Here is a 15,191-nt window from a genome sequence, read left to right as displayed (position 1 = left end):
GGTGGTCTTTACTTTATATTGGGATCTAGGGTTATCAATCGGTCGATTTGGGCGGGCTCAATAAGGAAAGTTCAGTTTAGTTTTTGGATTTATACTGATTTGTTATTGAATCAGTTTCAATTTCAACCCGATTGAGGTTAGGTTTAACATACATTTATACACAATGGAAAAATCTTGGTTTTAATGACTTTTACGATGTAATTATGCTTTCATAATATCCCAATCCAAAACAAACCCAATAAGACCTTGGTTTGGTTCATGTCATCTTAACTAGTTCGACTCCAATTTTGACACCCCTACTGGGATCCATAGTTATTAGATCATGGTTTTAGTAATCGGAATCTACCTAGTCTTGACTCTTTCTGGTGATCCATCCCCGTTAACCATGATCAAAGTATCTAACGGTAATGGATCACCACGTAGGCTTTGATTCTGATATCTTAAACCATGATCAAAGTATCTAAAGGTTATGGATAGCTTCAAAGACTTGAGACTTCAGAGCGCATCTGATCCATGTGTTCGGATGTGAAAGAGCATAGAGTTGTTCTTCGGTGGAAAGTTCACGGTCACTGCAGAGGGGAATGAGACATTTGTCCTATCCAATAGATAATGGATACTAATCATTTCTTTTTCTTTCTTTCTTATTTTTTCTTTCCTATGTCTTATTTAAAAACTCATCCATTTTTCCTTTCAGGATTTGGATCATAATACAAATATTTATTTAGTGGAATATGAGATAAGATATGATTTCCCTTCCTCAAGTGGAAGAAGCACAACCCTATGCAACCATGCCACTAATGACTCTCTCCTTAATTCTCTCATTAGCAATCCGATGGTGGTCAAATTCAAAATGATAAAACGTGGGGTTTGGGCTTTCTTCCTTCTATAATAATGGCTTCCTTTCCAAATGGATTCCGATTCTTGCTGATTTGATTTGGACTTTCACGCCAATTCAAGAGTTTTAAACAATTTTGGTTGAACCGTAATCAGAGTCGATGCAGGCTGGTCATGCTGTCGATTCACTTTTTTGAATGAATGATTTATACACCACTAGATAGCATTTGCTCAATATTTAACCAATTTGGACTTTCTTCCAAGAGAAAGGTGTTGTGTATCAGATATACTTCCATCAACTTCATGAAATAGGAGAAAAGGGGATGTTTATATCGTTTGGATGGGCATTTATGCATATTTGACTACATTTAATGTCAATCGTGTATATGCACGGTCATGCATAGAAACTTTTGCCTTCTTGTACTTATGTAAATTTAATAAAATAAATATGAAAAAAATAGGGGAAATAGGTAGGAAGGTCTTGGATTTGGCTCCTCTATGGAGCAACATAGTGTCCGGAGTGCATCCAACGCCTAAAAACGTCTTGGGCTATGTGCGACCGGCTTGGGCTCCATGCCAAGGTGTTTCTGACCATTGGATGTGCGCCGGACACTGTGTTGTGCCATAAAGGAGCTCAATCCGGAAAGCCTCTATGTTCTTCCATGTTAAGTGTGAAATCTATTGAATGTGAAGAGGACCCCATATTAGTAAGTGTGACATTCCAGGAAGTACCTAGAAACCCACCAGTTATTATACAATTATTTTGCCTTTTCCTTTTCTCACTTGTCTAAATTTGTTGGATGGGTGTTTTTTCACATGTTTGTAAACGATAAGGAGGGTGGACCAAAACCCTTGTGAATTTTGGACCTCAACAAACCATGTGGTAGAAAATTATGCCATGGTTGCATACATTTGATCATTAAGTATTACTAGTTAGGACACCAATTTCCAAATTTCCTACGCTAAAATAGATACATGATATTCCTTGCCAAGTAAGTAAGACAGATAATTGTAATTTAATTTACGGATAGAGTTTCCCATAACACTAGTATAAGGAAAATCTACACACTGTACCAATGGCTGTTCTGAAGTAGGTATCATCCATATAGAATCCACATATTCAAAGTAGAAGAGAGAAATTGCATTCTAGCATTATGTTGCATCCTTAAGATTCAAACACCAAATGAGTATCTAAGAATCGTGATTTTGCCAAAGTTTTTACATAACTAGTCCAATCTTATATAGAGGAGGATGGTTGATGTATCGGGTCAGTACTTGGTATTGTAAAATCTTTGGCGAAACTATTTAATATTGATCCAAGAATTGTATACTTAGCATCATTACAGATTAGTATTACTAAATTCATAAATTCATTAAAAAAAAAAAAATCATGACTTCAACATGTTTCCCTTATGTTGAATAAACTTAAGGGCTGTTTACACAGCCCCCCAAAAAACAATTATTTTGAATAAAATTAAAGCTCAAAGTTCATCATTTCCTTATTAATTATTTTTTTCCTGCTACCGATGGATGGGTATTCAGGCCTTCGGCTTGAATAGTCCCGTGGTTCTATATTGACGTCACAATTGCATAGACCAGGGTTAAATAAGAACCATTCAATTTTTATCGAAAATTGTGAAAAGCACTAGACACCCGTATAAGTGGCTCCAAAAAGATAAAAGGAGTTAAACTTGAAACCACACACTTCTTCTCTTTATAATTTCATTTTCTACTAAATCTCAATTGGCAAGCAACCCCTATTTTCTGCCTTGCTATGGGGGCAATCTATCAAATTTAAGTAGGACACCGTCTCTTGAGAAGAGTCAAATCTCTGGTGTTACCTAATGTACATGATCGACCATTTATTCTACAATTTTTGGTCTTTTACATTTTCAATGGTCCAGACTCTAGGATGGACCAAATTTTTTTTTTTTTTTTTTTTGGGTAGGACCAAGGTGAGAGAGAAATTTCTTCTTTATATCCATTGGATACGACTTAAAATGAGACCAATTTCAAAATTTACTATGCTAAAATAGATATCTGATGCTCTAGCTGTGAGACAATTTTATTTTTTAATTCTTAGGCATTGTGACTCAGATTAAATACGGTTGGGATAAGTAAAAAATTAAAATTATTTTTCAAACACTCAATTGACCCAATGGGTATCCACGCCATCGGAATGACTAATTCCGTGGGTCCATACTGACCCCACAACTGCATGGATCGGGTCATACCAAGGTTGATTGAGAACCATTCAACTTTCATTGAAAGTAATGGCCCAAAGTGTGCCTAGTGGGAATTGAACTTAGGATGTCCAAGTTTACGGTTCGTACCAAGTTCATTGCTCACCAACTACGCTACCTCCTCGAGTTTGGTCAACACTTATACTATAGAATTGAAGAATTCTAAAAATACATAACTGTGGTCTTTGCCTCAACATAAGGGTCAACAAGAACACATATATAGGCATCAACATTGATAGGTTTTTATTTTTTTTATGGAGGGCAAAACGATAAATTCACATACTCTTGTGTCTAGGCGTAGGAGCCATGCAATAGGGTAGTATTCTCTTTCCATTTAAATATATAATGAACGCTACCTGCTTACATTCCCCATGTCCAAGCACATGGGGTATTTTTTCACAGCCTTCTCCACTTAGCCATGAGTCTAAGTATGTGGAACACAAACGGGTTACTTGCTTTCTCTCTAAATATATTTTGAAATTGAGCTTATGATTTTCCTTTATACTTTCATCTTATGTTGAACTATATTAAAGCTCCAATGTAATGAAAATTAACCTCTCTCTCTCTCTCTCTCTAAAGAGGTATGCATACTAATGGTAAAAAATGGAAATAGTTAGGCAAGACCCTATTCTTCTGCCATGCTAAATGGGCAATCTATTTAATGTGAAGTGGGACACCTCTATTGAAAAGAGTAACTTTCTTGTGTTACCTAGACTACACCACCTACCATATATATATGTCCAGGTATAGTCCTGGCCTATATATACCCATAACTTACAAAGGGAAAAAAATGTTAGAAGTGATAGTACTTATAACGTACTATGAGAGTATAATTCGTGGGAGTACTTATAGACTATTGTTAGTGTAATCCGTGAGATTGCAGCGTTCTTGTCACTATTTGCTTCATTCAAAAGAATGCTTTGTCCTTCACTGTTTCTGTGTTCTAATTTTCATTTGTTTCTATCTAATATTGTTGTTCTCATCAACCACCGCTTACAAACCACATGACTAGGGAGGACCTATATTCTATTGTTCCAGAACATATTCTACACTCAGAATGCGTTCCAATAACGCAAACCAAACACAATTTTAGTATGCATTCTAAGGTCAAGAATGCTTTCTAGAAAGTCATAACCAACACAACCTTGCTTTTCTACCCATGATTTTAAATATCTGGGCCCATTATTTATCTAGCGTATATTTTTCATTTCACCTTCTCAATCTCGATATTTTATCAGTTGCTACCCCACTCCTTAACAATCTTGATTCTAAGTTATGGTTAAAGAGAATGAATTATACAACTATACTTTAAAATATTTGGGATCATTAGTGGAAGTTTTGAAATTAAGACTCTGCATTTTTTTTGTCTCCATCATTTACTCCCCCTTATTTTAGTAGGCGCATGTCTTCTTCATCTTGTCGAATCACATCAATATGGACAAAAAAAACCATTAATTGGGTGTATATCCAGAGATGGATAAAAATTTCCTTTTACGCTTATTTTTTATGTAAAGGATGTAATGGGTCGAGTGGCTTCAGCTATCTTTTATTCCATTTGGATTTTTTATGCTCTTAGTACTTCCCGAAACTAGATAATAAGGAGGTTAGAGGGTGGTATATGAGTCAGCCATGGGCCCGCTTAACCAACCTTATCACTTCTCTCGAATGTTGTCTTGGAGCGTAATGATGAAGTTTCGCTTAGTAAAGAGAGTTGTAGATTCATAAGGTCATGAAAGAGTATCCACACATTAGCACCCTACTTTGGTTCGCTTCTGAAAGCAGAGCACGATGCTTTACGTCGTTTGGTATGGTTTTTTAGAATGGTACTAATTCGACGGTTAAAAAACACACCATACTGTTTATTAAAGGTTGAACTTTTTTCCAAAATGGAAGATCACTTTCTGGTCTTTAACGTTAAACTACCAAAACCCCAAGCTTCTCATGTTTTACAATTACAAAAAAAAAAAAAAAAAAAAAAAAAAAAAAAAAGAAAAGAAAAGAAAAGGAAAGAAAAGAAAAGAAAAGAAAAGAAAAGATAATGCTTCCATGGCGTAATAGCAATTTATCCACGCTGAGTTTTATCCTATTTAGACTTCGAATGACACATGCTAGGCACACGACTAGCATGCCCAACCTTCTCCCTTGTTAAAAAAAAATCCAAGCCTATGAAGAGGGTAAATGGGATTATAGAGGGTGCATGCACAAAATGTGGTAAATGATTGACTTAGGTTGTGTTTGGTATGCATTCTTAGAACGAGAATGCACATTCCCATTCTGAGTACCTAGAGTGCATTCTTAGTTGTGAATCAGAACATTTTTTGGATAACAATATGACTAAAATTCATTATTGAGTATAGAGTGTTCAGACATTTAATCAAACACCTCATGAGTGTCTATGATTTTCTACTACATTTAGAACAACAAAAACTCACAATAAAAAAGTATCCAAATCATTTCCAACTTGAATTTAATTAGGGTGTCAAAATATAACCGAAACCGTTTATCGGAACCGAAACCGATCGGTTACAATCGAACTGAACTGTACCGTAGGAATATGATCCGGTTTTGGTTTTATAGGCCATACACTGATTAGGTTCGGATCAAAACCGGAAAACTGATGGTTAACCAACACCTAGTAGTAAAGTGTTTTGAATTACAATGGGTCTCTAAGAAAAAAGAAAAAGGGAAGTACTGATGAGAGGGGAGAGAGAGGGGAGTTTCATTTTCTCACATCTTGATTTCCTAATTTGTTATATTTTATATAGAAAGTATATTGTCCTTAGAAAAAAAAATGTATTGTCTTAATTCTTTAGGAAGGTTAGTGCAACAGTTGCCCGCTAAAATGGATTTATGGTTCTCAACTTTGCTACATTTATATCTTCCTTACCTTCCATTACAAATTGAATATGCAAACCATTTTCTAAAACAACACTATTAATCGTATGTGAACAGGTTGTGAAACGAATAGCAAAACCAATTAGAAACCGCTAAAACCGAAACCAGATGAAAACGATTCTAATTTCACCTTATGCTTATCCGGTGTGGTTTCGGTTTCACCTTATCAAAATGTAAACCGAACCGGAACTGGACCAGATAACCAAAACCGCACCGTTTGACACCCCTAAATTTAGTATAGATTTTCAATGAAAAAAAGATAGAAGAATTCAAAAACACTAAAGCCAGAAGTAGCGCTCTCTATTGAACCATCGATCTGCAACCTGCAACCTCCAACCACAACTCCAAGGGCACTCCTTCCCACCATTCTTTGGCCATCGAACCACAAAAAATGGAATAAGAAGAAAGAGAGGAACAAAATGATAACAATCCTTCAAATTCAAACCCATTAAGGAATCGTCTCCTGCGAGATGATGCAAGATGAGTAGTCGATACATGATGGACATGATCAAGGCTGCTACTGATGTCATTGTTGGTGCCGACTTTTCCAGTCTCTCCTACGCCTACGAGCTCAATAAGAACCCATCAGTCTAATTTCAAGCTCTTCAATGGTGTGGCTCTGGAGGATTTGATCGTGAAACAAGGGATCTCTGGTGCGGTTACCAATTGGGCTCTAGGTAGATGAATCACGATACACAGACATGTATGGATCCTAATGCGATAGCATTAAAGATGGTTCTGAGCTATCGTCATCACAAAGGTATCAAATGCCCTTTATTTCTGATTTTTGAATTTCTCTGTTCTCTGTAGCAGCGCCATGTTTGAAGAGGCTACTTCTACGAGAACAAGAATGCCAGAATGGGGCTGTTAGCCCGTTCCAGAACGAGGCTTGTTCTTGAGCCCATTGGAGGGATTTAGAATGGGAATGCATACCAAACAACATTTTTATCGTTCCAGAACATATTTTACATTTAGAATGCGTTTCAATAATGCAAACCAAACACAGCCTTAGTATGCATTCTAAGGTCAAGAATGCTTTCTAGGAAATCTTAACCAAGACAGCGTTGCTTTTCTACCCATGATCTCAATCTCAATATTTTGTGAGTCACTACCTCACTCCTTAACAATCTTGATTCTAAGTTATGGTTAAAGAGAATGAATTATACAACTATACTTTAAAACATTTGGGATCATTAGTGGAAGTTTTGAAATTAAGACTGCATTTTTTTAGTCTCCATCATTTACTCCCCCTTATTTTAGTAGGCGCATGTTGTCTTCATCTTGTCGAATTGCATCAATATGCATAAAAAAATTCATTGGTTGTTTATCCAGAGATGGATAAAAATTGCTTTTTACCTTTATTTTTATCTCCTTTCAATAAAAGACCCTCGGTCGGTTGGCTTCATGATTGTTGTAGATAATATTTGGAGGGAAAGGAATGACAGGCGATATGGAGATCGATGTCATACTTCCCACTAGATTTTCGAGATGGTTCTCAAAGAGTTGGAGAATGTAAATTTGACATGAATGGTGTAATTAGGCTGCCATGTAATTTAGTGTGATGTCGACGAATGGGCTTGAAGGGTGTCTCAAGAATACATAGATCGATTTTGGAAGTTCACTAGTGCACTCCCACACTTGGTAGGATGAAGTTGAATGTAGATGGATGTTCAATTGGTAACCCAGGTAGGGCGGGTGCAGGTGGCATTTTTTGGGACCATAATGGTAGGGTGCTTGATTCTTTCTACTCTTTTTTAGGAAACCAATCAAATTTTGCTGCTGAATTTAAAGGCCTTGTTGAAGGAATATTGAGGGCCAAGGATAGAAATTTTGAGGCTCTCTGGATCGAATCTGACTTTGAAGCAGTGGTGGTTGCGGTTCAGGCAAAACGATAAATTCACATGCTCTTGTGTCTAGGCGTAGGAGCCATGCAATAGGGTAGTATTCTCTTTCCATTTAAATATATAATGAACGCTACCTGCTTACATTCCCTATGTCCAAGCACATGGGGTATTTTTTCACAGCCTTCTCCACTTAGCCATGAGTCTAAGTATGTGGAACACAAACGGGTTACTTGCTTTCTCTCTAAATATATTATGAAATTGAGCTTATGATTTTCCTTTATACTTTCATCTTATGTTGAACTATATTAAAGCTCCAATGTAATGAAAATTAACCTCTCTCTCTCTCTCTCTCTAAAGAGGTATGCATACTAATGGTAAAAAATGGAAATAGTTAGGCAAGACCCTATTCTTCTGCCATGCTAAATGGGCAATCTATTTAATGTGAAGTGGGACACCTCTATTGAAAAGAGTAACTTTCTTGTGTTACCTAGACTACACCACCTACCATATATATATGTCCAGGTATAGTCCTGGCCTATATATACCCATAACTTACAAAGGGAAAAAAATGTTAGAAGTGATAGTACTTATAACGTACTATGAGAGTATAATTCGTGGGAGTACTTATAGACTATTGTTAGTGTAATCCGTGAGATTGCAGCGTTCTTGTCACTATTTGCTTCATTCAAAAGAATGCTTTGTCCTTCACTGTTTCTGTGTTCTAATTTTCATTTGTTTCTATCTAATATTGTTGTTCTCATCAACCACCGCTTACAAACCACATGACTAGGGAGGACCTATATTCTATTGTTCCAGAACATATTCTACACTCAGAATGCGTTCCAATAACGCAAACCAAACACAATTTTAGTATGCATTCTAAGGTCAAGAATGCTTTCTAGAAAGTCATAACCAACACAACCTTGCTTTTCTACCCATGATTTTAAATATCTGGGCCCATTATTTATCTAGCGTATATTTTTCATTTCACCTTCTCAATCTCGATATTTTATCAGTTGCTACCCCACTCCTTAACAATCTTGATTCTAAGTTATGGTTAAAGAGAATGAATTATACAACTATACTTTAAAATATTTGGGATCATTAGTGGAAGTTTTGAAATTAAGACTCTGCATTTTTTTTGTCTCCATCATTTACTCCCCCTTATTTTAGTAGGCGCATGTCTTCTTCATCTTGTCGAATCACATCAATATGGACAAAAAAAACCATTAATTGGGTGTATATCCAGAGATGGATAAAAATTTCCTTTTACGCTTATTTTTTATGTAAAGGATGTAATGGGTCGAGTGGCTTCAGCTATCTTTTATTCCATTTGGATTTTTTATGCTCTTAGTACTTCCCGAAACTAGATAATAAGGAGGTTAGAGGGTGGTATATGAGTCAGCCATGGGCCCGCTTAACCAACCTTATCACTTCTCTCGAATGTTGTCTTGGAGCGTAACGATGAAGTTTCGCTTAGTAAAGAGAGTTGTAGATTCATAAGGTCATGACAGAGTATCCACACATTAGCACCCTACTCTGGTTCGCTTCTGAAAGCAGAGCTCGATGCTTTACGTCGTTTGGTATGGTTTTTTAGAATGGTACTAATTCGACGGTTAAAAAACACACCATACCTGTTTATTAAAGGTTGAACTTTTTTCCAAAAGTTAAACTACCAAAACACCAAGCTTCTCATGTTTTACAACTCAAAAAAAAAAAAAAAAAAAAAAAAAAAAAAAAGAAAAGAAAAGAAAAGAAAAGATAATGCTTCCATGGCGTAATAGCAATTTATCCACGCTGAGTTTTATCCTATTTAGACTTCGAATGACACATGCTAGGCACACAGCTAGCATGCCCAACCTTCTCCCTTGTTAAAAAAAAATCCAAGCCTATGAAGAGGGTAAATAGGATTATAGAGGGTGCATGCACAAAATGTGGTAAATGATTGACTTAGGTTGTGTTTGGTATGCATTCTTAGAACGAGAATGCACATTCCCATTCTGAGTACCTAGAGTGCATTCTTAGTTGTGAATCAGAACATTTTTTGGATAACAATGTGACTAAAATTCATTATTGAGTATAGAGTGTTCAGACATTTAATCAAACACCTCATGAGTGTCTACGATTTTCTACTACATTTAGAACAACAAAAACTCACAATAAAAAAGTATCCAAATCATTTCCAACTTGAATTTAATTAGGGTGTCAAAATATAACCGAAACCGTTTATCGGAACCAAAACCGATTGGTTACAATCAAACTGAACCGTACCATAGGAATATGATCTGGTTTTGGTTTTATAGGCCATACACCGATTAGGTTCAGTTCAGAACCGGAAAACTGATGGTTAACCAACACCTAGTAGTAAAGTGTTTTGAATTACAATGGGTCTCTAAGAAAAAAGAAAAAGGAAAGTACTGATGAGAGGGGAGAGTGAGGGGAGTTTCACTTTCTCACATCTTGATTTCCTAATTTGTTATATTTTATATAGAAAGTATATTGTCCTTAGAAAAAAAAAATATATATTGTCTTAATTCTTTAGGAAGGTTAATGCAACAGTTGCCCGCCAAAATGGATTTATGGTTCTCAACTTTGCTACATTTATATCTTCCTTACCTTCCATTACAAATTGAATATGCAAACCGTTTTCTAAAACAACACTATTAATCGTATGTGAACCGGTTGTGAAATGAATAGCAAAACCAATTAGAAACCGCTAAAACCGAAACCAGATGAAAACGATTCTGATTTCACCTTATGCCTATCCGGTGTGGTTTCGGTTTCACCTTATCAAAATGTAAACCGAACCGGAACTGGACCAGATAATCAAAACCGCACCGTTTGACACCCCTAAATTTAGTATAGATTTTCAATGAAAAAAAGATAGAAGAATTCAAAAACACTAAAGCCAGAAGTAGCGCTCTCTATTGAACCATCGATCTGCAACCTGCAACCTCCAACCACAACTCCAAGGGCACTCCTTCCCACCATTCTTTGGCCATCGAACCACAAAAAATGGAATAAGAAGAAAGAGAGGAACAAAATGATAACAATCCTTCAAATTCAAACCCATTAAGGAATCGTCTCCTGCGAGATGATGCAAGATGAGTAGTCGATACATGATGGACATGATCAAGGCTGCTACTGATGTCATTGTTGGTGCCGACTTTTCCGGTCTCTCCTACGCCTACGAGCTCAATAAGAACCCATCAGTCTTATTTCAAGCTCTTCAATGGTGTGGCTCTGGAGGATTTGATCGTGAAACAGGGGATCTCTGGTGCGGTTACCAATTGGGCTCTTGGTAGATGAATCACGATACAGCAATTAGCGTAGTAAAAGATGCTAGTGATTTAACAACAAACTAAAAGGTAGGAACGGCATCCATATTCCAATCTGGTGACACACATGTGAGTCTGAATTCATCTCAATCATGTGTTGATACTGTGGCTCGTTATCATCATGGATGTTACTGGTTGCCTTGTTTTACTTGAAATGCCCTCGATGAAGGAACTCACGGATTTTCTTTTTAAAGAAGGAAATTGGGTATGGTAGACAACGAATGATGGTACATAGACATGTATGGATCCTAATGCGACAGAATTAAAGATAGTTCTGAGCTATCGTGGTCACAAAGGTATCAAATTCCCTTTATTTCTGATTTTCAAATTTCTCTGTTCTCTATAGCAGCTCCATGTTCGAAGAGGCTACTTCTACGAGAACATGAATGCTAGAATGGGGCTGTTAGCCCGTTCCAGAACAAGGCTTGTTCTTGAGCCCATTGGAGGGATTTAGAATGAGAATGCATACCAAACAACATTTTTATCATTCCAGAACATATTTTACATTCAGAATGCGTTCCAATAATGCAAACCAAACACAGCCTTAGTATGCATTCTAAGGTCAAGAATGCTTTCTAGGAAATCTTAACCAAGACAGCGTTGCTTTTCTACCCATGATCTCAATCTCAATATTTTGTGAGTCGCTACCTCACCCCTTGCCAATCTTGATTCTAAGTTATGGTTAAAGAGAATGAATTATACAACTATACTTTAAAACATTTGGGATCATTAGTGGAAGTTTTGAAATTAAGACTGCATTTTTTTAGTCTCCATCATTTACTCCCCCTTATTTTAGTAGGCGCATGTCTTCTTCATCTTGTCGAATTGCATCAATATGGATAAAAAATTTCATTGGTTGTATGTCCAGAGATGGATAAAAATTACTTTTTACCTTTATTTTTATCTCCTTTCAATAAAAGACCCTTGGTCGGTTCGCTTCATGATTGTTGTAGCAAATATTTGGAGGGAAAGGAATGGAAGGCGATATGGAGATCGATGTCATACTTCCCACCAGATTTTTGAGATGGTTCTCAAAGAGGTTGGAGAATGTAAACTTGACATGAATGGTGTAATTAGGCTGCCAAGTGATTTAGCGTGATGTCGATGAATGGGCTTGAAGGGTGTCTCAAGAATACATAGATCGATTTTGGAAGTTCACTAGCGCACTCCCACACTTGGTAGGATGAAGCCACATGTAGATGGATGTTCCATTGGTAACCTAGGTGGGGCGGGTGTAGGTGGCATTTTTCGGGACCATAATGGTAGGGTGCTTGATTCTTTCTACTCTTTTTTAGGAAACCAATCAAATTTTGCTGCTGAATTTAAAGGCCTTGTTGAAGGAATATTGAGGGCCAAGGATAGAAATTTTGAGGCTCTCTGGATCAAATCTGACTTTGAAGCAGTGGTGGTTGCGGTTCAGGCAAAAGTAATCCCATGGTTTGTGCTGTAGGACTGGGGTGCTGCTAGTCATTATCTAAATTCTATGAGGTGGAAATAAACTCATTGCTACCAAGAAGCTAATGTGATAGCTAACTTCCTAGCTAAAGCAGTTGCAAAAACAGGTGCTTCGGAAACCTCTCCTTCCTTTCCATCTCATATATGGGAGGAGATTTCTAGAGATGCTTCAGCTAGGCCGAGATACAGGTTTATGTAAAGTTTTGTAAGCGTCCCTGCTGATGGCATTGCCGAAGATGTGGATCTTAGCTCATCAAATCATCTTGACGTATTTTTTTCTTCTTCCTTAATAATATTCTTCGATCTTTGGCAAAAAAACAGTGGCTTCAACTATCTTTTATTACATTTGGATTTTTTGTGCTCATATTACTTCCCAAAACTAGATAGAAGGGAGATCAGGGGAAGGTATATGAGTTAGCCATGGGCCTGCTTAACCAGCCCATCACTTCTCTTGAATGTTGTCTTAGAGAGTAAAAACGGAGTTTCGCTCAATTAAGAGAGTTGTAGATTGGTAAGATCATGATAGAGTATCCGCACATTAGCGCACTACTCTGTTATGTTTTTACAACCCAAAAAGAAAAAACACAAGAAAAGATAATGCTTTCACGGCTTAATAGAAGTGAGCCACGCCCAGTTTTATTCTACATAGAATCTAGAATGAGATTCAGACGTTGTTCTTAATGGAATTACTGTATCCACTCTGATCATCATAATACTTATTCCATAGCATCACACCTCCGTACTTGGCTGAAGTCTTGATCACTGGTAATACCTGGGAATTCAACACGTTTGCAGGGACGAACCCACTTCCTGCCGCCCCTGAAGCCGCCGGTAAACCCATGAATATCTTGGTCGCCGGCACCGACGAGGTCCATTTCCTCCAAGAATTCAAAAGATTGTTAACATTCCCAGAGCTATACTGACAAGAAGGATTATTATAAAACTGAACCCAAACATAATCGAAAAGCCCTGTGTTAAGTGCACTACCCAGATGACTATCAGGGTAAGGGCATTGAGGAGCCGCCGTTAAGTACACCTTCTTCCCCTGTTTGCTATACCCAGAGAGATACCTTGCGAGATCGTCATAGTACTGAGTCGACCCTGTCTCAATATCGAAATCTATGCCGTCCAAAACTGCATTACCGAGTGGCCTCGACGAAGAACTCCCACCCAGGAAGTTGTTCCAGAGGTAGTCGGCGACGTTCTTGGCATCTGCAGAGGAGGAGAGAGAGTAACTACCGGAGCCACCTCCGATTGAGAGAAAAACCTTGATTCCTCTGTTTTGGCAGTTTCTTATGCCGTTGCTGACGGCGACGCAACCACCAGAGGTGGGGTTGCAGTGACCGGCGAGGTTGATTTGAGGGGTCTGGCCTTTGCCGAAGATGTAGAGGAAAGCTATGTTGACGAAAGCGTACTTGTCTGTTGCGCAAGTGTTTGTTAAAGTGTCTTCGTTTCCGTTCTGGCCCCAATAAGTGGTGATTCCGCCGGCGATAGAACTCCCTACCAGAGAGAGAACCGTGAGCGTTAGGAAGAGAAGCAGGGGGGGTGTGAGGGCTCGGGTTGCCATTGCCACTAGTTGAGGAGAGCAAGAGAGTAACTTGCACTAGGAAGTTGGAATGAAGAAACTTGGAGAGGGAACCGTTTCTGATAGGAAGAGGAAGAAGAAGGGACCCGGGCCACGTTTTCCTTGGTCATTTTGATTTTGAACTTTACCACCGACTACGGATGGCTCATGAGAAAGACTCATGGAAGACTTTGACTTTGACCTTTCCTGGTGAGCGTTTATTCTTTGCAGTAAATGCGGTGGTGTGATGAGTATTGGATAGCGAAGAGCATCTGGGCATGCGCCCTGAGGTCTTTTCGGTCATCCAATATTCATCACACTGCCGCACTCACTGTAGAGGATCCATGTCGCTCTTAATCAAGGTTTAAAAATCCAGAATTGTAATCTGGATTACTAGATCGTTCTCAACTAAAATTGGCCAAACAAACCCTAACCTTGGTTTTTTTACCTAATAACCTGGTTTTAATACAAGGATCATACAAAAATTGGGATTGGCATATTAAATGTGTATTTTTGCCACATCTAAACACATTTTAATTTATATAAAATACTAAAATATTCATTTATTAAGAGATCGTATTATTTCTTTTATCAGTATTTTTATTAAAAAAAAAACCAAAAATCTTTGTTCCAATAAAAAATCCAAACCTAGAGAGGGGTGTAGGAATACTCCTTATATGCTTCTTTGCCTTAATATATATTTCAACTAATCATAAAGAGGGTCTTTTAAGTTCTTTTTTTACTTAAAATCCAAAATACATGAATGTTTTATATATATATATATATATATATCTGTATTTTTGCTTACCAAGCGACCATATTAAAAATATACCGTATCATTATTATACACGTTTTACTATATTGGATTTTCGAAAAGTATTATTTTCGTATAGCCCATTCAATTGTCATGCGTATCCGTTCTCATATCATAGTTGTTCCCAAACTTACTAACCATGGTCTCGACTAATCAAACATCCTTGAAATGTTAGTCTTTACTTTATGCTGGGATGTAGGGTTA

The 15,191-nt window shown here is 37.4% G+C and overlaps 1 protein-coding gene across 1 annotated transcript; it reads right to left on the bottom strand.

The window, feature by feature from the left end:
* Positions 1 to 13,091: 13,091 nt before the first annotated feature.
* LOC122061167 (acidic endochitinase-like) lies at positions 13,092 to 14,265 on the bottom strand. The gene has a single exon (XM_042624368.1). The coding sequence runs from the start codon at positions 14,174 to 14,176 to the stop codon at positions 13,274 to 13,276; it is 903 nt and encodes a 300-aa protein (XP_042480302.1). The 5' UTR covers positions 14,177 to 14,265; the 3' UTR covers positions 13,092 to 13,273.
* Between the last annotated feature and the right edge of the window lie 926 nt (positions 14,266 to 15,191).

This window comes from Macadamia integrifolia, chromosome 14 (assembly GCF_013358625.1).
Source record: "Macadamia integrifolia cultivar HAES 741 chromosome 14, SCU_Mint_v3, whole genome shotgun sequence".
NCBI lineage: Eukaryota > Viridiplantae > Streptophyta > Magnoliopsida > Proteales > Proteaceae > Macadamia > Macadamia integrifolia.
The sequence above is the reverse complement of the archived record's forward strand: the minus strand, read 5'-3'. Positions and strand labels throughout refer to the sequence as shown.